We start from the raw sequence: 25,072 nt of genomic DNA, 5'->3' as shown, positions 1-25,072 counted from the left end.
CTGCCCCGCTCCGCGCCCCCCCGCGCCCCCCGCCTTTCCCTAGCGCATCTCCGCAGCGAGCAGTGCCTCAGCGCGCCGCACGCAGCGCAGCGCAGCGCCTCACCTCCGCGCACCTTGCGCCATCGCACCTCACCCCGCGGCGCCTCCGTGCTGCCCAGCGCCCCTTGCCTCCCGGCCCTGCACCTCGCTGCATCCCATCCGCTGCATCCCACCCGCCGCATCCCACCTCGCTGCATCCCACCCGCTGCATCCCACCCACTGCATCCGATCCACTGCATGCCACCTCACTGCATCCCACCTCGATGTATCGCAACCCACTGCATGCCACTCCATGCCACTCTCTGCATCCCACCTCGCTGCATCCCACCCGCTGCATCCCATCTCGCTGCATCCCACTCTCTGCATCCCATCTCGCTGCATCCCACCTCGCTGTATCACAACCCGCTGCATCCCACTCTGCATGCCACCCGCTGCATCCCACCCACTGCATCCCACTCTCTACATTCCACCCGCTGCATCCCACCCACTGCATCCCACCTTGCTGCATCCCACCTTGCTGTATCACAACGCACTGCATCCCACCCACTCCATCCCACCCGCTTCATCCCACCGGCTGTATTGCACCCCGCTGCATTGCACCTCCCTGTGTCCCACCTCCCGATGTCACAGCGCACCCCACCTCACCACGCTGCATCTCAGCTCAGCAGCACATGGTGCCTCACCACACCTCGCCTCACCTCGCCTCGTCTTGCCCAGCCTCACTGGTGCCACAGGAAAGGAAAGACCCCGGCCCAAGCACTCCGTCGTGCAGGCGGGTGAATGTCCCTGGTCTGGGGACAGTCCTGGGGTCTGGGGACAGGCGCTGAGCCTAGTGTGGTGCCCAAGTGGGGCAGCTCCCACCTCCCACCGGGCACTCCAGCCCCTGGGGCACTGCGCCCCGCGTGCTGGGGCTGGCGGCGAGCGCGACGYGCAAGTTGTGGTTGTGCTCAAAGGTGCTCACTTACGGAAATACGGATAATAAGTATGTATATGCATTTTAAAAATAAATTCTTTGGAGTGATATCCCTAGGGAATGGGGGGAGAGTGAGTGAGAAAAATGAATCGGCAGTGCCTGGTGAAACCGTAGTGAATGGCTTGTACATCTGCTGCTGTATCATTACCTTAACACTASCTGCATTCAGAGTGGTATTGTTCTGAATGCTCGCTGTGGCTCTTGTACTCTAGGAAGATATTTAAAAAAATAGACCGTGATTATTGGTACACATTGCACAGCTCACACAGATAGCACATATCACTTATCCTGATATACAGTTATTTACAGAGCATCATTAGCCTGGCTTKGACAGGTGACATTGTCTGGGGCTATGTTATGAAGAGAAACCTTTGTTTACATGCAAAAAATTGCCTGCACTCCTCATTTCTACCATTTTCATATAACCACTTTAGTATGAGTAGGACTGCAGCTGCGAGTGTGCTTTCCATAGGAATCCAAGCACCACTGGTGTAGTCACCTACCACAGATAGCATCAGTCGGCCTCCCTGATCCCTCTCTGCAACACAGGATTTATTTTAAAAAGAGAATAAACGTATAGAACTTAAATAATGTGTATAAATGTTGAAAGTATTCCAGACATAAATATAGGTGATGGCAACCTAGTCATACAGAAACAAGTGAAAATGAAGCTGAAGGCCTGATCTGTCATTCTGTAGACTGAGAGTGGATGAGTGCAAAGAAGCAGGGAATGAACCCCAGTACTTCTGAAGAGGTGGGCCTGTCATTTCTCAGAGTATTTAAACATGATAATTTAAATTTAAACATTTAAACTGTGAATCAAAATTCAAGGTTTCATGATTAATTTTGTGAATGTTATTTTTAGGAAACACTTTGAAGTATTTCATGTAGAAGTTCCTCTAGCACTTTCTTTCTTTCTTTCTTTCTTTCTTTCTTTCTTTCTTTCTTTCTTTCTTTCTTTCTTTCTTTCTTTCTTCCTTCCTTCCTTCCTTCCTTCCTTCCTTCCTTCCTTCCTTCCTTCCTTCCTTCCTACCTACCTACCTACCTACCTACCTACCTACCTACTATTAATATAGAGGCCATTTTTACAATAACACTTTTGTTAGAGCTGTTAGGGTGAAACTTTTTTCCCTTTTTCTCACCTGGAGTAAGCTAGTAGCACCTGTTTGCTGGGTGAAAAGTATTAATCACAGTTGCCCTGGAGGATTTTTTAAGCAGCACGCTTTGCAGAAGACAACTGCGATGTGAGACAAACCCAGTAAGCGAAAGATCATATTTTGTTTCTYGTCTCTGACATTTGCTTTGTCATATTAGTACATACATGTTTTGCACTTGTACATTTGGAGAAATTACACTTAAGCCATGTTGGAAAAGTACTGTAAGAATCTAAGTAGTATCTACACAAAGTGTTTTTGAATAATTTGTCTGCTTGTATTGCTAGAGTGTAATTCTTTTCTTTGGATCAACTGTTGTTGCTTAACTCATTTGAGTTATTGTWTGATTTCTGTGCATTTTAGGTGTTTGTTATCTAAAAGCATTTTCTAACCTAGGTGGATAGTGTAAGTATAGGACCATTCAATGAGTCAACTCACTGTAGGAAACCACATTTTTTAAAATTAAATATTGATTTACCTTAAAAAAGGTATTTTTACTTTACATAGAAATGGGACATCATATACAGTAATGACATTAAGCTCATGTTTCTCTCCAAGTCAATGCTACTAACATCAAAAATGCAGTCACAAGTAGAGCAAATAATGAACTATGAAAATGTTTATGAGGAATGTTATTATTCTGTAGGGTACGGTGGGCAAGGGCTGCTGATGCTTCAACCATGCAACCTCTGGATGTGGTTACTAACCGCAGGAGCCAAAGATCAGCACTTAAAAATCAAATACACAGGACAGTATTTATATATAATGTCACAAGCGCAAAGGTAGAAAAAGACAGGAACAGAAAAGGTCAGAAAACCGTGCTCTGTCAAGAATATTTTATTTTTACGGGAAAGAGATGATCAGCAGTTAGCGAAAGTATATTTGGATTGGGCAGGGAGATGTAAATCATTTATCTGTTAAGGAAACCAGTCCTTCTCTCCTTGAAATTACTTGTCTTGTCTTTCCTAAAGAGCAGAAGCATTTTTCTGTATGCCCTATCTGGGCACGTTCAGGAGGAGGATGCTGATTTATGCACATGTGTATATGTTACCTCGGAACAATGCCTCCCCTACTGTCATGCTTTCTTTTATATCATAAACTATCTAACAAGGAGCTTCCCAAGTAGATTTCCATGGAGAAATACAATTACTGCATGGTAGGCTATGTATTTTATTCATAACTGTGATTTCTCCAAACCAGATCACGGTTTCTAATTCCAAGAAGGATTTTAATTGGATTCAAATACAAACTTTTAAATGATGTAGAGTGTCCACAATGATCAGATGATCCTAGAATTTTATATCTGCTTTTGGCATCCAGTGTTTTCCTTTGTGTTAAGTATAACCCTCAGTGCCGTAGCTGACTGGAGGAGCAGATCACAGCTAAGCATGTAGCTTTTGCTGGCCTGTTGTGTGAAGAGCGTTCTGATCTTTGCTAAGCTGTTCATAAATTATTTAAGTATGAAAGGGTGTTTTGAGGACACACTGCACATAGTGAGCTCTTATATCCTTGTCATTCTGGTAAGCTTTAGACCTGCATTATTTACATGTAGCAAAACCAATCCAGTGCATATCTCAGACCTGTTCTGCAAGCMAAGCTCCCATAGATTTGCATGTAAGTGCAAACTAAAACTAGATAGCAATAACATAGTGGAAAAAGGATTTGTCTTTATTTCATTGTAACATATGAGAAGTTATTCTTACAGGCATGTTAGTCAACATAACTCTTGTGATTATAAGGATAAGGTAGAAGAACAACTGTTATTCTAAATGGAGAATTTTTCATAACAGAAATAAAGAAAATTATTTTGCTTAACTTGTCATCCTATGCAATGTGTAATTATCTCAAGGATACAAGGATAATGACTTTATTAATATTAATCTTTTAGAATTGCTTTGTAGTATTGTTTTATTTACTTCTAAAATATTTTTAAGAAACCGAAAAGGGTACAGTCATTCTACATTTTTAAATCTATATTTTTAAATATCTAGACTGCTTTTTATTTATAAAAAATGCATATAAATAACGTGATCATTTTTCACGTAGTTGGGATCTGAACAAAATCTTGGTCGATCTGCTGTTGGCCTGTGCACCTGGGGTTTCCTCCCTGTGATACCTGGCTAGCTGGTGTAGGCTTGGTTGAGCTTGGTATAGGCTGGTGTAGGCTTGGGTCGAGCTTGGGTGGGGAGGTATTTGCAGCAGGCACCGGGACGTGAAAACCCAGACAGCAGCATAGACGTAGGCTGGATGCTTTCTAGCACTCGTGCAGAGCTGCACTTCTCTGAGAGAGAGGAAGACTGATGATTTTTTCTTTCTGCATCATGTGATTCATTTTCTAGTCCAGTGCAAGGATGCAGTCTTTGTTGAATAATAAAAAAAAAAAGCCCATTTTCTTTCTACTTCTCCTTAGAGAGACCAAAATGCTTATTAATACAGCCTGCATAAGTTTGTAACTCTGCATTTTATTGACTACATGAATGCAAAATAACTCATAGCAAGAGCAGCACTTGTATTTTGAGCAAATCCAGGAGGTTTTATCCTATGTCATCACAAGTTTAGGCTTTTCTGTAGTATCAGCTTCCATTTGTTACATGTGATTTTAYAGTAAGTTGTAAGTTTTATATAAATGTGTTAAGAGGAGGACAAAGTGATTTCCCTGTGACTGGTGTGTATAAATATGACACACCAGTAAGAGTGTAGCTGTGAGCACAGTGTGTGTTAGGACAAGTGTCCTTGGGTTTACGTGGCAGTCCTGTGAAGTGGCTGCCCCATTGAGCAGCGTGCAGCCTTCCAATGATAGGGTTTCCCTCCAGCCAGACAAAGCTGCAAACTTGTCTAAACTGTCCTTGTGTGAGTTGCTTCTGGCATGCAGTTAGAATTTAATCCCCAGAGTTCTGTATTCTGGGCAGAATTTTGTATAGCAGTCGATTATGTTGCACATTTTATAGCATTGCACTCCCTTTTCCTTCTGTCCTTTTGAGTAGGGCCTAACTCTCATGTTAAGGCTCTTAATTCTGTCCTGCTACTCATATTTGCATTGCCAGACTAATGTGAAAGTGGCGTGTGATGTGAATGGAAAAAACATACAGTTGTGTYAAGATTCCTGTACTTGTAGTGGGGAAAGAGATTTATGGCTTCTCAACTATCGTTACTTAGAGCCTCAAAAAGAATTATTTTTGCAAATTAAAATTCTACTAAAAGAATCCTGTCTTGTAGCAGGGAGAATAAAAAAACCTCAACAAACCAGCTAATTGAAAATCATAAATTGAAAGTCAGGTTGTCATTGGATGCATATCAAATACAAGTTTTTTTTTTTTTATATCCAGTGTGACATCTGTTTTCCACCMGCATCTTCTTATTTGCTGCATTTAACTAGCTCATCATTCTTCTTTTTTTCCTCTCTTTTATTATTTTATGCACTGTATTTGGCATAATCGCAACTCTCATTCTCCTGCTGCTTAATCAAAGTCTTCAAGGAATATTTCCTGAGGCGACTTTGCACTTCATCTTTGACTTCAGCAATTGTCACAATGCATAATGCCAATGGCCAATGCTAAACTACAGGCGTTGTTTCATGGTTACTGTAAGAATTCATTATATGCTGTAAAAAATGCAGATCCTAAATGGTAAGAGTGCATTTAGCATAGTGTATTTGAGGATGGCAATGCTCAGAGTTGGAGTCTAAGTGTATCAGCACTTGTGCATATTGTTCAATTATAAATTTCATTTGCAATGTATCTTAGAGTCTGTCTTCATATTAAAGTGCTTTTAATGTCTATTATGAAGTTGCAGTGCTGGGTAATGTAATTTCATCCAGATCTACTTCTTCCAGAGGGAATGTTAACTGGCCTGAGCCCCAGCTCATGGTTCTGGAAGTTGGAGGGTATTGTATGCAATAGGCKTTAGTGAGATTTTGGTTACAAAGCATGTGCCAGGCACAGGCTGTTATAAATAAAAGGAAAATAAATCCTTGTAATTTGATTCTTTCCCTTGGAGTGTTTTGTTCTTTAAAAAGCATATAGTGAAAAAAAAACTATATATTTTATTCCTCATGTTCAAATAATGTGTTTTTACCTTGAGCATCATCAGTTTTGCTGTTTGTGTAACAACTTTTCTTTAAACTGATTTGTATATATAAGAATTCTAGAAAAGGGTGTTCAATTTTCATTTCCTGCATGTCACAGAAAAAATAACAACAGAGATTCAAAAATCTCAGAATAAAAATTTTATTTTTATTTTTTTTGAAAACCTCATGGGAAGGGAACAAGGAAATGTAAATGTTGAAAACTTTGGTTTGGTAATGTCATTGTCAATGTCGTTCCTCCCACATGTTTTTTTGCCCTTGCAATTGCTGCCGTCGAGATGGGACCTTTGGCCGGTGGAGAAGGTGGGTTCTGCTCCTGGCCTTGTCCCCTGCAGGCTTGAGAGAAGTCAGGGTGGAGGGGGAGCTGCCCCACAAAGACGCTGAATATTTGGGAAAATGAATTACAGCTATTTTTTGACAAGCAAAGTGAAGACAGATGTATCACTTTCAGAGTTTGTTTTACTTAAAAATTAATTTAAATACATCTGAATGAATTGGGGCATCTTAGAGAGAAGGTGGGAGCTTCACTGGATGGAGTCATAGATTTTTCTGCCAGAAGGATGGTCTTGACTTAATGTGCTTCTGCTCTAGCTGAACTCTCTCCCAAACTGGTGAGAGTTGAAGGATTTTAACTGATTTAAACGAGAGTTATCCACGCTTTTAGATTCAACTGTGGTCACATTCCATAAATGAAGCGAAGGCTTTTAAGAATAGAGTACATTTAGGAACGGAGGAAGCTTTGGTAGAGATCCCAGTGGATTTCTTTAAATAACGTACTTGAAACCTCACTGAAATGGATTTTTGAACTTGTGATGCCCGTAGTTATCAAGTTCCAGCTCTGCGGCACCAGCAGTGGGGGGACACTTCAGTAGCGCGGCGGCAGCAGCGCCGYGGAAGAGAAGAGAAGGAGACAGTGAGCAGGGGGGCTCCTCTCCGTGGGCTTCCTCTGTACTGAGCGGGAGTGCTGATCACGGAGGAGGGACTTCGGGGGCTCTGATCCCGCAGCAGAGCCTTCCCAAGGCTGCGCGGGCGGCGCGCCGAGACGCTGCTCTCTGGGGCACCGCTGCAGCCAGGCTGCCCGGCTGGAGGAGACCTCCTGCGTGCGCTGGTGCCGCTGCACCCGCCAGCCTGACCGCAGCGACGCCGCATCTCAATAAGTCTCTCTTTGRCATTAGCTGTGCTTTTCTAATTATAGGATCAATTATTAATGTTCTAAAAAGTATTTTCMTATATATATATATATTTTAAACATTATTCCTAACCCTGCCCTACCAAAAGTTAAGTTTCAACAAGATAGTAAGATAGTTGCAATAGGAAGAAAGTTAATTTATATTATCCTGTACTGATGCTATTCCATGCCAAACAGCTTCTATTTAGGGAGGAAACAAAAACTGGCATCATAAATAGATTTGTTAAAATTTAGTGATGTAGAGATGATGACAACAGCTATAATGCTGATAATTTTATTGAAAGGTATTTTGTTGAAAATGGTCAAACCCAAATGTTGAAGACATGAGGAGAAACAATTCTCTCTTGTAGTGCTTCATTATTCTTGTTACATTTTCTTGCTAAGTAAAACTGTTATTTTGAAAACCGTGATTGTTGCAGATTAAAAACAGCTGATGGAACTGAATTTGAGTACTATTGCTAATACTATTATACAGATGCGAAATTCCACATCCAAGTAAGAGGCAAGTGCTGCCTTTGGTTGAGACACCTAGTGCTGATGAATTGCAGCTGGCAGCTGCTTTTTTGGGGGAACACATCTGGAAGAGAACGCACCTTTTCTAAGACAGTCTAAAGTTAAATCATTCCCTGAAAGCCACTTTCAAGTTCTAGGTCAGTTTCCAAATAYGCTAGATCAAAACATGTGCCTTTCTAATAAAAATATTTGTGAAACAACAGGTATACATATTAATGAAAACCCGGTATATACTGAGAAAAGGCTACTGAAACAATTGGCTTGCAATAATGAATTATGGAATATCGTAATAAATCCTTTTTTGGATAGCTACTATACATGTTACTTAGAAGCTTGGATTCTTCTTTTTGCATAGAACATGTTGCTGCATGCCCCCCGTTTCATGGCCCCTTCACACGGTCCTACTACTGCTCACCCAAAGTATGGAAAACATCACTTCGAGTGATCTTTGCCAATAAATGTGGGTTTGGGTTTCCAATTGCTGGCTCATCCTCCCGTTGGGAGGCCTCGCTTTCCATGATGGGAAGAGATGGATGGATGGGAGGCCTCGCTTTACAGAGGCTGGAAGGCAGTTTTGTCAGAGGAGCTTTCACTGCGATTAATCCGCCCCATAAATGCTCCAAAATCAAGGGAAGTGGAGCCCTGCTCTTACCTTGTGAATGAAATGGAAATTCCCTCTGTAGTCTTCAGCAACAATCAGAAAAAAAACCCAGCTACCTATATCTTATATCACCAAGGCCCTCCCAAATATTTAGGCATGTCCTTTGGGAGAACCAGAAGTAAGAAAGATTTCTGCATTTACCTTTCAGGAAAAACACTGAGAGAACAGGGTGTTGATGAAATTTATAAAAATCTGTGGTGTATAATTTGCTAATTCTGCCTGTTTTTTTTCCCCGTCCCCCTGCATCAAGCAGTTTAAAATCAGAAGCACCCAAATCCTGCAGTAAATGCCACGCAAATGAGCTGATGGACCTCTGCAGCGTTTGGCAGGGGGAGCTGCCTGAACGAAGCAGTCTCACACTCAGAGCTTTTCTAGGAAAATGGGATATACTGAGAATTATTACCCTACCCTTTTCTTTATGTGTCAAGTTATGCTGTTAATTTTAAGAGAGCATAAATTGAGGGAGTGATAAGTACTGGTGTAGTTTGCATAGGAATCTCCTAATCTTCTTAACGGGATTTGACAAGAACATTAATGCTTATTAGTATCTGTCAGCAATAGCACAGTAAAAATATATATATGTAAAATATATATACATGTGTGAAAATGTTACTTGAAGGGTTTCAAAAGAGAGCTATTGTARTTGATCGTGGTTTAAAGTGATAAAAGACGACCATAAACACTGAGATCATTATTCTCAGCTGTAGTTAATAAGGGGAAAAACTGTCTTATAAGTGAGAAGAGGGATTTAATCCCACCTGGACTTGATTTAGTAAGAAAATGGAGAGTGAGAGAGACAATATAAGTAGAACCTGTAGCCTATGTGTTTTCTTAGGTAWAAAGGCTTAAGTTGGTACCATCTTTGAGTCTGAGGCAGAATCAGTAAGAAATTCTTGTTAAAAGCTCTATTTATAGTGTGAGTATAACAATGTTAAGGATAATATGATACTGATTGTAAGTATGTTACCTTAACCTTTGCTTGTTGTTAGTTATATAATTTTTGAAGACCTCATCCATTGAATAAATAAATGTATGTCATGTTAACTAGTAGTGTTTCATTGACTGATAGGATCAATTGTTTATTGTTCTGTGACTCCTGTACCTGAAATTTCAACTTAATCTCTTAAGAAAAGTGTTTCCTTAGCTGCTGGTTAGAGCTTGGTGTATTATGAAATATTCTAATAGTGCCAGTTAGTGGTTGTTTACCTGCTGATTCACCATGTTTGATAATCATGTTTAAAATAAGTGAATTAATTTAGTAAAATATTAGTTTCATAAGGATATTTTAATTTTATGAGCTCCTGGTCTATGTGCTACCTTATTGGAAGGAATTCTACAATTCTGTCTTTTGCTATTGTTTCTGAAAACGCTTTTTAAAATGTAATTCCTTTTTGAATTTAAAATGTTTTCCTTTATTTTTATCCAGGAACACTTTTTTTTTTTCCCTAAAGGAAGGCAAATAGGTTACAAACTTATATATATTACTTGCTTATGGAATTCTGTTGGCTTTTATTTCATTCATGATCGTGCATCAACTTTCCCAATATTTTTAACTGCACCTTACCATAGGTATCTTGTCCTAGCTCCATTTATTTTTAGAATTTGTCTGTCTGTCTGTCTGCTGTCATTTTTTAGAAGGTAGGTTAAAATTCTTTGTCCTTGTCAGTGAACAATTCTGAGGACTCTTATCTTGCTTGTGTGCATAACTTTTCCAATGCTGAAAGRAAGTGTAAGATATTGAAAGAGAATGTGCTCGTTAGCACTCTCATTCTTGCTTGCAGGTGAGGAAAGAGAACTGAGCACTCAAGTTTGTGTCCAGTTACCTGTCAGAGAGAYGGATGGAAGGGGATGGAAGCCTTTCTTTTAGCCAAATAGAAGGCTGCTATTTTGAGCAGTAGTTCTGCAGGCTTTTTGTATGTTTAGTTGTCTCAATGCAAAGCATTATACCCGTATCAATGTATAGCTACGTGTTTATAATCCTAAGCCCTTTAGGATAAGGCCTGTAGCATTGCATCTGCTTACACAGTTTTTGCTGCAGGAGGGTTTTGGTGCTGAAGGGAGTTTCTGAAAACTGCCTGTCCTAAAATGATAACAACTCTGCTCCTACTGACAACTGCCAGTGCGATGTTTTGTTTCATTGTGTAGTTACAAAAGGCATTTTAACTGGTTTGTGCATTGCTGCTGGGGGGAATATGCCACCGCTTGTTGGAGTGGTGGTGCAGGTAGGGAGATGCTTCTGGTCAAGTCCTTGAGAGCTGCTCTCCTTTGTCTTCTTGCAGGCCTCTGGAGCGTTCCAGTGAAGATGTGGATATAATATTCACCCGACTGAAGGAAGTGAAAGCCTTTGAGAAATTTCATCCAAACCTTCTCCAACAGATATGTCTCTGTGGATATTATGAAAATCTGGAAAAGGGAATCACATGTAAGGCAACTTCATGTGAAGATCTATTTTGCATAGATGATGTTGGGGTTTAAGCTGGGTTTGTCTCTAGGAGATTGATGAGAGAACCAAGCTAGTGGACTAGTCATAAAAATGTTTACAGTCTTAGTCATGGGCGAAGGCAGGTCTAAAGTGCTCCTAGCTCCACAAATACAGTTGGTGGTGGCTCTATGGCAACAAAGCCTATGTCACTGGATTTAGGACCCTACCACTCTTTTACTGAAAGATTAGAAGCAAGTTACTGCCCTTAAGCCTCATTTTTTCCCCTATAAAAGTGTTATCTGCTTTTTTTGGGTGCCCTGTGATGTCAGGGGCAAGAGTGCAATCTGTTGCCTGGGCAGATTGCTGGCAGTATGTATGGTTTGCAGTCACTCTGGATAACGCAGGACAGACCTACGGAGCTGCATCCTCCTGTGGGATATAACAGCTCTGTGCCTGCCCTGGCAGCCCCTGTGCCAAGTGAAGCTGGAAGGCTGTGCTTGTTCACAATACACTTGGAAATAAGTGGGAATGGGAATCTGAGTTCTCAGTGCTGGGCCAGGGGAATGGCTGATGGAGACCTGATGTAAGTGTTTTTTTTTGATAAAGTCTCTGGACCTCCTSTGGTAGTTTTGGCATGCTTTAGGCACCCAGGATGGGAGCTTATTTTGAGTAACAGGAGTTCTGATAGTAATCACAGAGCTGAAATGTCTCAATATCCAAGTCCTGCAGCTGTTTCTCAGCCAGGATTCTTACCAAAGTCGGTGGGTTCCGTATTGGCATGGGAACAGTCAGAATATCAAAGCAAAAACACTCAGAAAGTATTTATTTCTTAGYAAAGGTGGGGGTGAAGGAGGAGCAAAGTGTGGAGATGGGTGAAGCAATGCTGGGTGCTTTCACACACCATGGCTAGTCTCTGGATCAATGTACTAAAATAGGTCCTGAGCCTTGCGTGTGTTATCAAACAAGTAAATAATCTGATGTGGCAAGCTTGGCAATGCCAGCAGCAGCTACAGAAATACAATGATCTGAATTTAAAATGTTTGTTAAAGATCAATTTAAGAGTCAAAGTTTTATTTACAGTGTTTGTCTTTCCAGTATTTCGTCAGGGTGATATTGGGACGAACTGGTATGCTGTTCTCACAGGATCACTGGATGTTAAAGTTTCTGATACAAGCAACCATCAGGTAAAATACAACTTTATTTTTTCTTTTAAAATCAAAGTTGTAGTACAAACAAAGGCTGTAGATTATATCTGGGTATGGCACAATGGCATATATTGTACTAATTTTCTTATCACAAGCCTATTTTTTCCTTCAGACTTGCTTGTCTTTTGTCTACAGAGACAAATCATACCACTGATTTTAAGAAAACTGAAATGTAATGCAATGAAAAGGACTCTATCTGAATATGAAATAGGATACTGTGCTCATAGATTCTTTATGAAATATAGCTAAACATCTGAGTTTTTAAATTATTTTTCTGGAATTTAATTAAATACTTTATTAAATTAAATAATAAACTAAACATTTAATTTAATTATTTCTCTGGAAATATTAGCTGCTGTTCTAAAAGCTTAAACCAACAGTGCAGTCTGATAGCAGCAGACTGCAGTTTCCACAGTAAAATGACAAATGGCTGTTAGTTAGACCACAAAACYAGAGGTATTATCCCACATAAACTAGAAAACAAGGAAATGTCCCCAAACTTGTAAGATATTTGTCAGTAATTTGGCACTTCTAAAATAAAGTTGTTCAGGAAAATTAATCAGATTATTCTCCTGGGGAGTAATTAAACAACTGAATTGTATTATTCTGTTCCTTCATGTATTGTGACAAGTTACCTATGGGCTTTAGTCTTGTTTTGCTTAGTGAAAATTTGATCTGTGAGGCTGCAGAATCTGTGCAGTGTGCAAGGACGTGCACTTCTAGGCAGCCTGACAAGTGACCTCAGTGCTTTTTAGCCTTGAATGAAGTGTTTCCATGGTGTTTGTGGGATGTAGGGAAGTGCTAGGAATGCTTTCAGGAGCTCCGTGGTGGCTTCACTCTTGCAGGCACCGTGGGTCAGGCTGGCTTAGGAACCGTTGCTGCTACCGGTGGCATGGCCACCCCTCAGGTGTTTGCTGAGCTCTTGGCCAGGCACTGGCACGAAGCTGACTCCCACTGACTGCAGAGCTCAGCAGGGGCCCAAACCTTGGGAAACGCTCTGCAGGCTAAGAGCAGCTTTCTGGATTTACACAGCTCTATTTTGAGAGTTACAAGATGCTGTGGTACAACAAGGTGCCCATGCTGGGTTTGCTCATAAAGGTATTAAAAGCCTGAAGCAGCTGAGGGCTTTCCAGTGTAACAAGAAGGTTTTAGACCCCTGCATTCCCCCACTTTATTCCTAGGTCATGTTCCCCTAATGTAGGGCTGACAAGGGACAGGCTCCCTGCTGTGTAAGCAGGGCAGCTGGGTCTCCTGGTTAGACAGTCCTTTGCACCGTGTCCTGTACCTGCTCCCTCGTCTGAGGTTGTCAGGTGCTTCCAACATCTGAGTCCTTACACCTTCATTACAGGTGTAGCTACCTAGAACTGCTTTTCCCTACCCTTCTTCTGTGAATATAGCATGGGTGTGTACATATGTACAGTGGTGAGTCTTAATTCTTTACCTGAGGTTCAGCTGCTCAGATAAGTCTTTTCTTGCAGCAGTTTGCAAAAAAAATCCATARTTTCKGCCATACAATCTGCAGTGAAACTGGGTCAGAATGCAAGCCAGAGCAGGCTGTGTGTGCTGGGTTTTTTGCTTTTTACAACAAAATGATGGAATTTAAAAGGAACTTCTTTCATATCATTTTTAGCAACCTCTTCACTATAAGTAGAGATTGGTAGAGAGTGTAATTAGTCTAAGCTGAGCAGTCCTCAGAGTGGTCTGGCTGCTGGTGGTATTGTCATGATTTAGAACAGTACTCTTGAGACCCTTTTTTGTGCAGACTTAGCAGAAAAAAATACCCAATTTCTTTATTTGCCAAGAGATGGCACTACACCATTGCTGAGGACAAGTTTCTCTACTGAATCAGAAAAATTTCCACAGAAGCTTTCAGGATGGTGAGGCTAAATGAACATTCTGTTTGAAGTTTTGGTCCATTATATGGAGGATAGAAGGGTTCAGATATTTAAGAAGTCTTGTGTGTATACACACAGTTTTTTCTTCTCATCTGGAGTTGTTGCATTTCCCTGCCAGGAGGCAGGTAGCTCTACTGATTCACACAGTCCGTTCTGCTGCATGATTTCTAAATAGGTTTCCTTCTCACAGGAAGAACTGATTTCTTACCATTGCCTAAGATACAAATTCACTGCTGGAAGAAGAGCAGTTCATGCATTCAGTGCACAAGTGCTGGAGACGGTGGGTGGGAACTCATRAGTAATATTTGAGCCCAGTGTTTTCTAATTTTTGCTCCATTTTGGTGTTTGTACAGTATCCTTCTTGGTTTCTTGTTCCTTGTTCTTCCTTTAGCTCATGGGTGCCTAGTTCCAGGCTTGCCTGAGCTTCCTTCTTGCCACAATGATCATCCCTCTTAAGCTCCAAATACGTGCTCTGGTGAGTGCTGTACTTCAGCACTCATTGCAAGCCTGGATAATGGAGAATCTAGTGTAGCCCCACAGGCAGGCAGTCCTGACAGTTGTCTGCACTGTGCTCCTAAGCTAAGAATAGATGACCAGTGTTCCAGATGTAATGCTGGTAACCTACCCTGGGGCATGTTTTCCATTAACAGCTTCCAGGAGCCAAAGCTTTTTTTTTTTTTTGGCCAAGCCATGGTAATGATTAACTGATCTGCAGTTAATTTATTATATGATGAACAGCAGTAAAGTAAGGCTAATTATTAACTTCAAGCCTGTCCTGTCTACCATGCTATGAAGATCCTATTTGCAAAATTTTGAAGGACATTGAGGTAGGATTGGGGGTTCCCCAAAAAGTGTTGTTTCCAGATGCTAGGCCTGGGAATTGGAGATGGRATGGATATAGTAACTGACCTGATTTTTTTTTTTTTTTTTTCCCCTAGTTGTGTAACTGAATAGAGTCCCCAGGGCTGACATTTTTGGTAGAATCTGAGTGATAAGGTGAAGGACTCTACATAGTTGCAGTATGCCCAGTATATAATAAACATTTCTCAGCACTTACGAGAATGTTTTCCTGAAAGAGTTTCAAATATTTGATGGGAATTCATCTGCTAACAGCACCTTTATTCATTCTTATTCCTTTAACCTGCAATCCTTTAATCTGACAATGTCGTCACCTTAAAAGAAGGGTGGTGTTGGGCATTAATTGCTTGTGCTAAAGGCAATTTGCCTTTGTGTGTGATCAAGAAACAAGCAGTTTGTGAAACTATAAAACTATCAACTTGAGACAGTTTTTGGAAGCTAAAGCAAAGCCAAGGATCAACCCTACCAGCAGGAACAATATTCTGGTTGCTGTCTGCTAGGGGCTGCCTAGTTCCAAATGTCTATCAATCAATACAATAAATCATATTTTTACCTCCTGCATAGTAGTAAGCAGTGTGGCTCCAATTCAGGGGCTCATATCCATTTTATGGATGGTGCTTAATCAAGAAATAAGATTTCTGTCCTGCTTATGGASTGGGTCCCAAGTAACCTTGTCTTGAAGAAAAAGCCGTATTCAAAGTGGAGTGTGGAGCTGCCAAGAGGGACTCTGATTTGGGCTGCTTCAGGCATTCTGCTTTCCCATTGTGCTAGAGAGCAAGTAGCTCTCTGCAAAATCACTCCTAATTTTTTTGGACTAGATGCTTAAAACTTAAATCTGTTTAATTTCCATTATTGTTTCACCAGGCTGGTCATGATCTTTCCTTACAGCTGGAGGCTGTTACCTGCGTTTCAACCACAGCTGTTCATTTGTTTCCTCTATTTATCACAGAGGTAATAAGGGGCCTTAGAGGGCCTCTATGTCCAGTACCAAGAACAGCATGATATTGTCAGAAGCCACGAATTCAGCCCTTGCCCTTTCACAGTCATAGCAGAAATTCTTTCCAATCTTACTGCTTCAGGGATTACAATCTTGATAACCCATGTTCCAGAAATCCCTGGAACTTGGAAGCTTTGTTGTTGTTTCCCTGGTGCAGGGAAATGTTGTCTTTCTGAGCCTGGAAAAATCGAGCCCTGTTTTCTCCACTTTGTTGGGAAACTGACCCCTTCCATTTAGCAGCACTTTTGCCCAAATATAAGCATTTGCTGGAATCCTGCAAGTTAGGTGTTTTTCTATGCTTGGCYTTGCTCCCCCAGCCATCCTTGTTCCAGCCTTCTTGTTCTAATGCATCTCCTGCTCTGTCTTCTGCCTTCCATCTACCTTGGTTGTTTGCTGCTAAATTTCCCTTGCGTCATCTGCAGCTTCCTGGATCCACCTTACTTTGGTTTTCTGCTCTAAACATGTCAGATGCAAAAGTTTACAAGCTTAAGTTTATATTCTCATGAAAAAATACAAACTATGCTGTATCTTCAGGAAGAGATAAGCTTACTATTGTACTTGGATTCCTGCTGGCTAAAAACTGTTCAGAAACAACTAGTAATCTTTAAATATTAAGATGAGCAGGAGGTTGCAGCAAATGACCTTYTGAGATTTGTTCCCACTGAAATGATTGTGTCATAAGTATGGTATTGATATCAATGTTGCCTCTGTTCATCAAAATATAGTATGAACCTCCCTTTTATTAGACTGCCTGCCTAGGAAGCTAAACTTGAGCGAGTTTGGAAATGTGTATGTTGTATAGCAGTTATCACATGCTGATTCTTTCTGTAGTCTCCCATCTTTCATATAACGCTTGCTCAGAGCTTCTAGGCAGTTAGTCTGGCAACCTGAGCTAAATGTGCTGAGGGACCTGGACTTCGGTGCAGCTCCTGCTTAGTGGGTTCATGCAAGGGCTGCTGTGCTTCAGTTCCTCATGTGGACACCTGGGCTGTGACTTGTCACAGAAAATGTTAGTAATGTCAATCAGGAGCAAGCTGAGGAAGGAGATAAATAAGAATGTAAACATTATTAYTTGCTCTTATAATAAGAGGAAGCATTCCATGTACTGATTTAAATGTTCCCTTAAGGAGGATCCTGTTTAGGATCAGATAGCTAATGTGTACAAAGCTGTAGTGTGTGTCACAAGAGGGCAGTGTTAGAATACAGAACAATCTCACTGTTTGCAATGTTTGAGACTAAAATGGTTAGTTTGAAAGAGAGATGTTTAATATAGTTGCTTTGAAGAGCTTGACTGGAGCAGGCTTCTTTATTTTTGTTAGTTCTGTTGCACTGCAGCAGTGAAATACGCTTGCTGCTCCTGACTGTGGCAGTAATTAAACTTGGTATCAAAATGGGAGAGTGCAATTCTCAGAGATGTGACAGGGTCACCCCTCCTGAGCATCCTGCGTGGCGGCTCGTCTGCTCGCTGCTAAAGCTGTGTGAAGCTGTCTGGCTGCTCAGCAGCCAAGAAGAGGCAGAAAAAGGTTTATTGGTTATGTTAAAAATGCCATACTAGGAACTACRAGGATTTTGTGAAGTTTTTGGTCTTGCCTCAACTTGTAATGAACACCCTGATAAATATTGTGCTTAACTTGCACACAGATTTAGAAAGTACCTTTCAAAATAAACAGGAACTGCAGCTTGTTTTGAGTATACCAGAAGAATGTCCTTAYTCCTACTCATACACAGACTCCAAGTTTACTTTTTATTTGGCATTGTCATCTGCACATTATTAGAAAAGATGTGTGTAGTAGTATAAATTCCTTTTGAAGATGACCCAAATTTGGTAATGACTTCAAAATATTTTGAAGTCAAAACTGCTCCAAACCTGCTAAAATGAGGAAACAAAGCATCAACCTCCTTATAAATTCAAAATATTCAATACRTGCAAGTTTCAAAGAAATGTCCAAGTATTTCCCTCCTCCAGTTCCCATTTCCTTTGCTTCCCCCATAGACACCAGGTTCTTCTCCCCACCTCTCCCCTTTGCATTTGTTCCTTGTTTTTAATTAATAGGATTTCTCACAGGAGAATGTATTCCTTGTGCTAACGAGGCTGGCAGAAATTGGACAAGGGGGGAAATATCCTCCTCTTTTCCCCTCTTCTGTGGTTAAGTAATGGGTGTCCCTGTGCCTGCTCTTCACCCAGTGTGCAAACTCTGTACACCAAGCTGGAAAATGGGAAGTGTCCGGGGAGGAGCATCCATGATGTGTCCCGAGATGGCAGGGGAGGGACTAGGGCAGAGCCTGAAGTTTCCTTCTCCTCCCTTCCCCCGAGGGCTCTTACAAACGCAGGGATGCTGTAGATTGATGGGGGGGTTAGCAGCGCTCSCCGCATGCAGCTCACCAGCCCCTGAAACCAAATACACAACCAGCCTATGATTTGAACACTACCTACCATTTAATAGTGTGCTCAGAGGACAGATAGCAGTGGAAACAATCACATCCTTTTACCTCATTCTTTTTTTCTTTTTTTTTTTTTTAAAAAGAAGTCTTTAATGCTGCTTTTAAATAGCGGTGCCAATTCTAGTTGTTTGCCAGCGGCTGGAACCCCCTGCTGCCGCTGGGATTGCGGAGGGGAGCGGAGAGCGGCTCCGCAGCCGGCAGCGATGCCGCYGGAGCGGCGTGGAGCAGCGGGAGGCCCTGCCGAGGAAGGTTAACAGGCATAATAGGGAACACGCTCCYGATTCCCCAGCGACCGGCGGTGTATAAACAGGGAGCAGCGAGAAAATGGGCCTCTGAAGTCCTGAGGAAGCCAGATGGGCTGCTCCCTATCTGGCTGTGAGGAAACCACGTCTCTGTGTGGAGAAGTGATGGCTGAGGGGAAGGCTGAAAGAGCCTTCCCTCTATAGGAGCCTGGGCTTGGCTTTAATGAACGTGCAGCCTGACATCCCACAAGGTTAATTTATTTCTGAGGTTGAACAGCTGCCCCATCAAAAGCTCTCCTAGAAAGTGGTTCCTTAACTAGCAGCTTATTCTAGTATGTTTTTAAAAATATATTTTTGAGGGATTGCAAGAGATCAAATAAGATGGTGGTGAAAGGAAGTGGGAAAGAAATAAAGATGTAAATAGAGCTTGCGATGCACTTAATGGAAACACTTCTTTTTTTGCCAGGCTGTGAATTTATTTATTCAGCCTCAAATCAAGGACTCTTCTCTGAATGTATCAAAGCTGAAGATAAAATATTGGATGTTTGGTCATCAAAATTTGAATGAACAATAGACGTTTTCGTTGTAGCGCCTCTGAGTACAGCTGTGAATGTAGTAACACACATAGCATTTCTGCTCCAGAAGCTAAGCTTGTTTTGCTGGAAGCCCTGGTGCATGGCCAGGAGAGTAGGCTCTTTGTGGAGATGTCTGTTCCTTTGGGGCTCATTTACAACTTTTTTCTTTCAAATAGTGCCTGTTCATTCAGTGTTCCTTGAAAACTTATTTCTGACAACTACTAAATTCTTCTAGATCTTTTCCAAGATGTAATTGATTTTATTTTCCTGAACAGATGACTTTATATGGTAATATCCATGCAAAAGCAATTTGCCACGGTTCAGGGAACTGAACTATTACGGACATTTGTCTTTGTAATGCAATTATAGAGCTACTAACTTGATCTTAATAACATTTGCCTATTACCACTTACTAGATGCATGAAAGGAAAACAATGCAATTTTAAGCAGAGAATGATGCTGAACTGTGCTTGTGCATCTCCTTGTTTATCAGCCATGAGCAAGGAATGGATGAGATAACAATTTTCTGCATATATTTTGGTAGTCATTTCAGGAGTCTTACGTGTTGCATGTTACAGGAGTCTTACTCAATTCCATTTTTAATGTGCAATTAAAATTAGTTAGTGTCTTTTTGTGCATGTATGGGCATACTCTGCCCATCTATCACTTTTGTAGTAAACTGCAGTTTGTATCTATTTAAATCTCTAATGCTGTGGCTGTTTTTTCTAATTACTCAAAAGAAGTCAATTAAGACCAAACCTAGATTTAAGCATGTAGTTAAAGATTTTGCTTCAGCAAGTTACTTGGTTATTAGTACTCCTTTTTTCTATTTTTTTAATATATGACTTGTGTGAAATTGTGTGTGTGTGTATGTGTATATATTTTTAATCTAGTACTTAATGGGTAGACCTTCATTAACAGCTGACAGGTTTACTGGCACTTTCAACAGAAAGGCCRCGAGTCAGTTAATATTTAGGTGTGTGGTGTGCCCAGACCTTGCGTGACAGGCACAAATGCTACAAACACAGGAGGATATCGTGTGTGTAAGTGTTTGCCCAGGAAACAGCAGTCAAATTTCCTCTCTGATGAGGGCAGCATGTATAGGGCAGAAATTCATATTCCAAGACTGCCTTTCTGATGCTAGTTCTTCTCTGATCACTTGTGAGATTTCTGACCTATCTCCTCCCAAAGGTTAGATCATTTTGGGTTTCATTTTGTTTTTCTTTTATTTAGAAAACTATTGAAGAAACTGAAGGCTATACTGTGACCAACTGTGATATAAGCACCCTTAACCCTGTGAATTTCAGACCTCAGTCCCCTGAAATATTTAACTTGTCCTTTTACTTTTAATTCAAAGGATGCTGTGACAATATGCACTTTGGGAATAGGAACTGCTTTTGGAGAGTCCATTCTGGATAACACTCCTCGCCATGCTACCATCGTTACTAGAGAATATAGTGAGCTCCTTCGAATTGAGCAGAAGGACTTTAAAGCCCTTTGGGAGGTAAATTGAGATTTCTTTCTACGATTACACACTTCTGTGTTTCTTTCTTGCAGGCATTGCTGATTTTTAATTTTCCCAACTTAACTCAGCATTCACATATTCTATAGTAAAACAAAATGGATAGACCTTCTTTATGTTTTTTATATATATTTTTTAAACTGTTTGCTTTCTACTCGCTAAAATTGTGAAGTGTTTTTGTGATGGAATTTATTTGTATACTGCAGTCACCGCTTTATCAGCTTAAAACTTGCTTCTGTTGCCTGCGTTTACAAGGAGAGTCTATCCCTACAGCACTCTGGTCTTCTAAATTACTCTCCTTCACTCCTATCATCCCCAGCTGCAGAAAATTACTCTCCTTCACTCCTATCATCTCCAGCTGCAGAAATTTTAGAATTGGAAGATGGATCAAGATCTCTTTAATTTTAAAAAAGTCCCATGAAACTCTCTCTGGAGAACATGCTGCTGAGTTTCTTGATCCTGTCATCTGAGTGTACTTTGGTATCCATGCTGAAGAGGCTTCATTAWCACCTTGCTGTGCTACATGCTTGGACTTTAAGCAGTGTGTGTGGGTGGTTTTTTTTTTTTCTTTTAGTGTCATGTGGTGTAAAAAGTGTCCTGGGAACTGGAAGGCATCATGCCAGCCTGGTTGGCACCAGTGTCAACTTGTACTGRCAGGCTGGTTTAAATGGAGACTGTACAAGCTTAAGTGTACAACTGTCAGGTGGTGGGACAGTGTCCTAAACTTGAAGATCTGGTGACACTAGCTACACCTTTTTTTAAAGTTGCAGCATCTTGGATCAGCTTTTTGCAAGCAAGACAGGGCAGTTATTTTCAGCTTTCAAAGAAAAAGCAGTGTTGTGGCCTAAAAAATTGTCCCAAAGCACTAGTAAAGCAAGGCTTTCAGGCAAGAATATCAAACCTGCAGCTAGCTGCACTGACTAGAATCCTCTGCCACCACCTGTYTGCAAATATGTTGCCCCAGGCATAGTCAATCCTATAACATGACTAAGGTAAGAGGCTGAATGCTCTGATAGTATCTTATTTTATTCTGACGAAGCTGTATTTTGTACCAGATTTCAATGTCTTGAGCTCACAAAGTATTAACGAAGTCTTGTAGCAAATGTGAAGCAGTTTATAATATCTTTTTTTCTGCAGTCATGCTTGTTTTTCCTCTCTGGGAGCTGCATTATAGTTTTCCTCCCTGATGTTCCAAGATTAAGCATGCACATGCTCTGGTGTGGTTTTAAAGTATGCTRCATTTGCCAGAAACTTGTAAAGGAGATGATGATTTACAAGCTCATTGTAGGAAAATAAATCCAAGGTTTCCCAAATAAAAAACTTTGCCTTTTAAATACCCTTTAATTGCTAAGAGCTGGATCATCTCATGTTATGACTGTTAAATTGCTAGTATCTGAGGAGTATCTAGGGAAAGGGGATATAGATGCCCTTCCATACATTTTTTTTTTAAATATTGTTGTTTTAAGAGTGTTGCAACCCTTTCTAATGGCTATAATAATGTTTATAAAAATACTGAGTTTTTTAGATGCTATTAAAGACTCTGCTGTTATGTGCTAGGAGCAGGCACAGAGCTTCAGTGCATAGCCTGTAAAATTGCATCAAGCCTGAAGTACACAGCAGATAGTTCTGGAGATGCTGCAGGTGTCAGTCACAGACCACAGCTGAGCTTTGTGACCTGCTTGCTTTTTGTGCTGTTTCCCATTTGGTGGGTGGTTTTTTTTTTGTGAATTTTGTTGTGGTTTCATTCAGTGAGACAGTCCTTATGATTTTACTAAGAATGCAGGTTTTAGTACCTTGAATATCTTTGCTGGGTTGTCATAGTTGGAAAGAAGTTTTTACTTCTTGTCAAACCAATATTTGGCCTGTTGAAATCTTCTTATCTCAAAACGAACATAAATTGCAGCTAAGATAAAGATCTCAAAAAGATGTGAACTTATTTATTACCATTCTCAGAAATATGTTAGTAGTTAATAGTGTAGTGTGTATTTTTCCATAAGGAAATATTCTTTCTTCATGGAGATTTCTTTCTATGTTACAAGATGTGCATTCAGTCTCTTTTCTTTGTTCATTTGTTGTTGCTTTAACAAAAACCATACAGGCAAATGCATATTGATATAGTCTTTTTTAGATTGTTTTTAATGAAAATTCAGAGTCAAGAAAAGAGTGCAGGGTTTGTTGGTGGTACCACGGGGAAAAAGAAGGGAAGGCAGCAAAGCTGGTGGCACTGTAAGCCAGATACAGTGGAAACTTAGCCCTAAATCTAGTGTATACAATTTTAAACTCTCCAGATAACAGGAATTTAATTCTATAAAAGTAGTCTCTCTATAAGGAAAATGTTGAGTAGCTTGAAAATAATGTACCGCTGTAGTTTAAGGACATCATAAATATAACTACAGACTTGGGAATCTTAGAGTGGTTGCTCTTTTTATGCAAGTAGGATGTTTAAGAATTCAGGAAAGTGCATTAAATATTTGATTAAGTATACTTTTTGTTCCATAAAGTTTAGTTTTATCTGAAGGGAAAGAACAAACAAAAAGCAATCACTTAGCCAACTTCAGATTTGACTTACTGTGATAGTAGAAAGAAAGGCAAGCCTGGAAATTCTGATCTTGTGTGCCAAGGAGACGATGAAGCCTGCCCAGGCTCACAAGTGGCTCAACGCTGGTCCCTGCTGAGGAAGCTGGAAGGGGCTCTGGGCTTTGCTGGGGTCCTGCCTGGGCYCCGGCTGCATCGAGGGCAGGGCTAGAGATGCTAACAGCTTTGGGGGAGAAGTTGCTCATCGTTTCTGCAATGCAGTAGCCTTCCATGGAGCTTTATGGATAGGAAAGCACCATGGAAGCTGCTCTTTATGCTCATATGAACTTGGTTTCCTTTAGCATCACTAAGTTAATGCGGTGCTAGCTACAGTGCTTGGAAAACTGTTTCAAAGAACAGAAGGAAATATATACAAAAATAAACCTGAAAGCAGAGACTAAACATCAGGAGCTCTGGTCCCCAGTATCCTGTTGGGTCACCAGCTTGCTCCACCCYGCAGGTGGTTGGGTTCTGTGGAGCAGTGGAGGAGTGAAAGGAACGTAACTGAGCAGTGTTGTCCCTACAGAAGCTCTCAGCAGTTCATCCTCAAGCTTTGTCCTTTCGTTGCCGTTGCAAACTGATTACAACCCCGACAGGAAGGGAGTGAATCTGCTGAGAGGTGACTTATTTTTAGAGCTTTTTCCTACCACAGTGAATTACTCAGCCTTCCTTGGATAACATACAAATAACCAGTTTCCTTTTGTGTGGAATAAGATTGGTAGAAGTTTCTGAACATGTGTCAAGAAACGCTTAATCTTGACAAAGTGGAGAACAGCTATTACTTCAGTATGCAGTARCTTTGGAGAGAGGAAGACTTGGACCCCACAAGGTTAGAATGAATATTTTAATTCTTTCTGTTCACATTCAGCAGCAGTTACACATGTGGTAGCCTGGCGAACAATAGTAACTTGCTTCCTGCTTGTGCTTGTCTGATATTCCCAGCCTTAAACAGACCTCATTGCTTTGAAATCCTAACTTTGGGAGAAGCGATTGTTCTTACTGTCTTTTTTTCTGAACAACAGAAATGCTAGCTTTTGAGCTAATTTAAACAAATTGTTTGTCAATACAGAAATCCTATGTTATATATTTCTTATAGAAATCTGAATATTATTTGAAAAATATACATATAAAATGCTACATTGACCTGAATGTTGTAGTAGGGCTCGTTAAGGCTTTTGGTTATGGCTTTTGCCCATCAGTTGAGGCCATATGTTTTTGGGGMATGTGCAGATATATCAGTTCACTTTTTTAACATCTTTCTGAATCTGATGCCTTATCTGAGCAGATATGTTGATTATGTCAGTAGGAATTACAAAGGTACTTCAGAAATGAATGGATGAAAATTTACATATTAGGATTTTCCTTTATTTTGCCTGCTTGGCTATGCTTTTGATTATTGAAGTAGAAGTATATCACTAAATTACCTACAGGTGATTTGGAGTGTAACATAGTAGGCAGCATCTTCCCCTCAGACTACTAAAAAATGTTAAATGTTGTTATTGGAAGGCATTTTTTTGCATGCAACGTGTGAGGAGTACTGAATATCTGGAGTGTCAGCAATCTGTAACGTACCTCTTCACCAATGAGCACTGCAGACCAGAATCTCTGTCCAGTTCATTTGAGAGAGCAAATTTGATCTGGGAAATGAAATCAAACAATGAATGGGAGTCTGATCAGGCCACCTAAATGGTAAGGTTGATTTATGGTGTATAACTCTGTCAGTAATC

General features: G+C 40.7%; 1 protein-coding gene across 1 annotated transcript in view; it reads left to right on the top strand.

Moving 5' to 3' along the window:
• The window catches only part of LOC112960132 (rap guanine nucleotide exchange factor 4-like), a 61,083-nt gene that overhangs the window by 13,888 nt on the left and 22,123 nt on the right, over positions 1-25,072 (top strand). Inside the window, exons 2-5 of the mRNA XM_026054357.1 lie at positions 9,449-9,495; positions 10,893-11,035; positions 12,131-12,219; positions 20,607-20,753. Of these exons, the coding sequence (XP_025910142.1) occupies positions 9,449-9,495; positions 10,893-11,035; positions 12,131-12,219; positions 20,607-20,753 (426 nt within the window). The remainder of the gene's footprint in view (positions 1-9,448; positions 9,496-10,892; positions 11,036-12,130; positions 12,220-20,606; positions 20,754-25,072) is intronic.

This window comes from Nothoprocta perdicaria, unplaced genomic scaffold (assembly GCF_003342845.1).
Source record: "Nothoprocta perdicaria isolate Ctin4 unplaced genomic scaffold, notPer1 scaffold_0, whole genome shotgun sequence".
NCBI classification, from domain to species: domain Eukaryota; kingdom Metazoa; phylum Chordata; class Aves; order Tinamiformes; family Tinamidae; genus Nothoprocta; species Nothoprocta perdicaria.
This window is presented reverse-complemented; position numbering and strand designations above follow the sequence as displayed.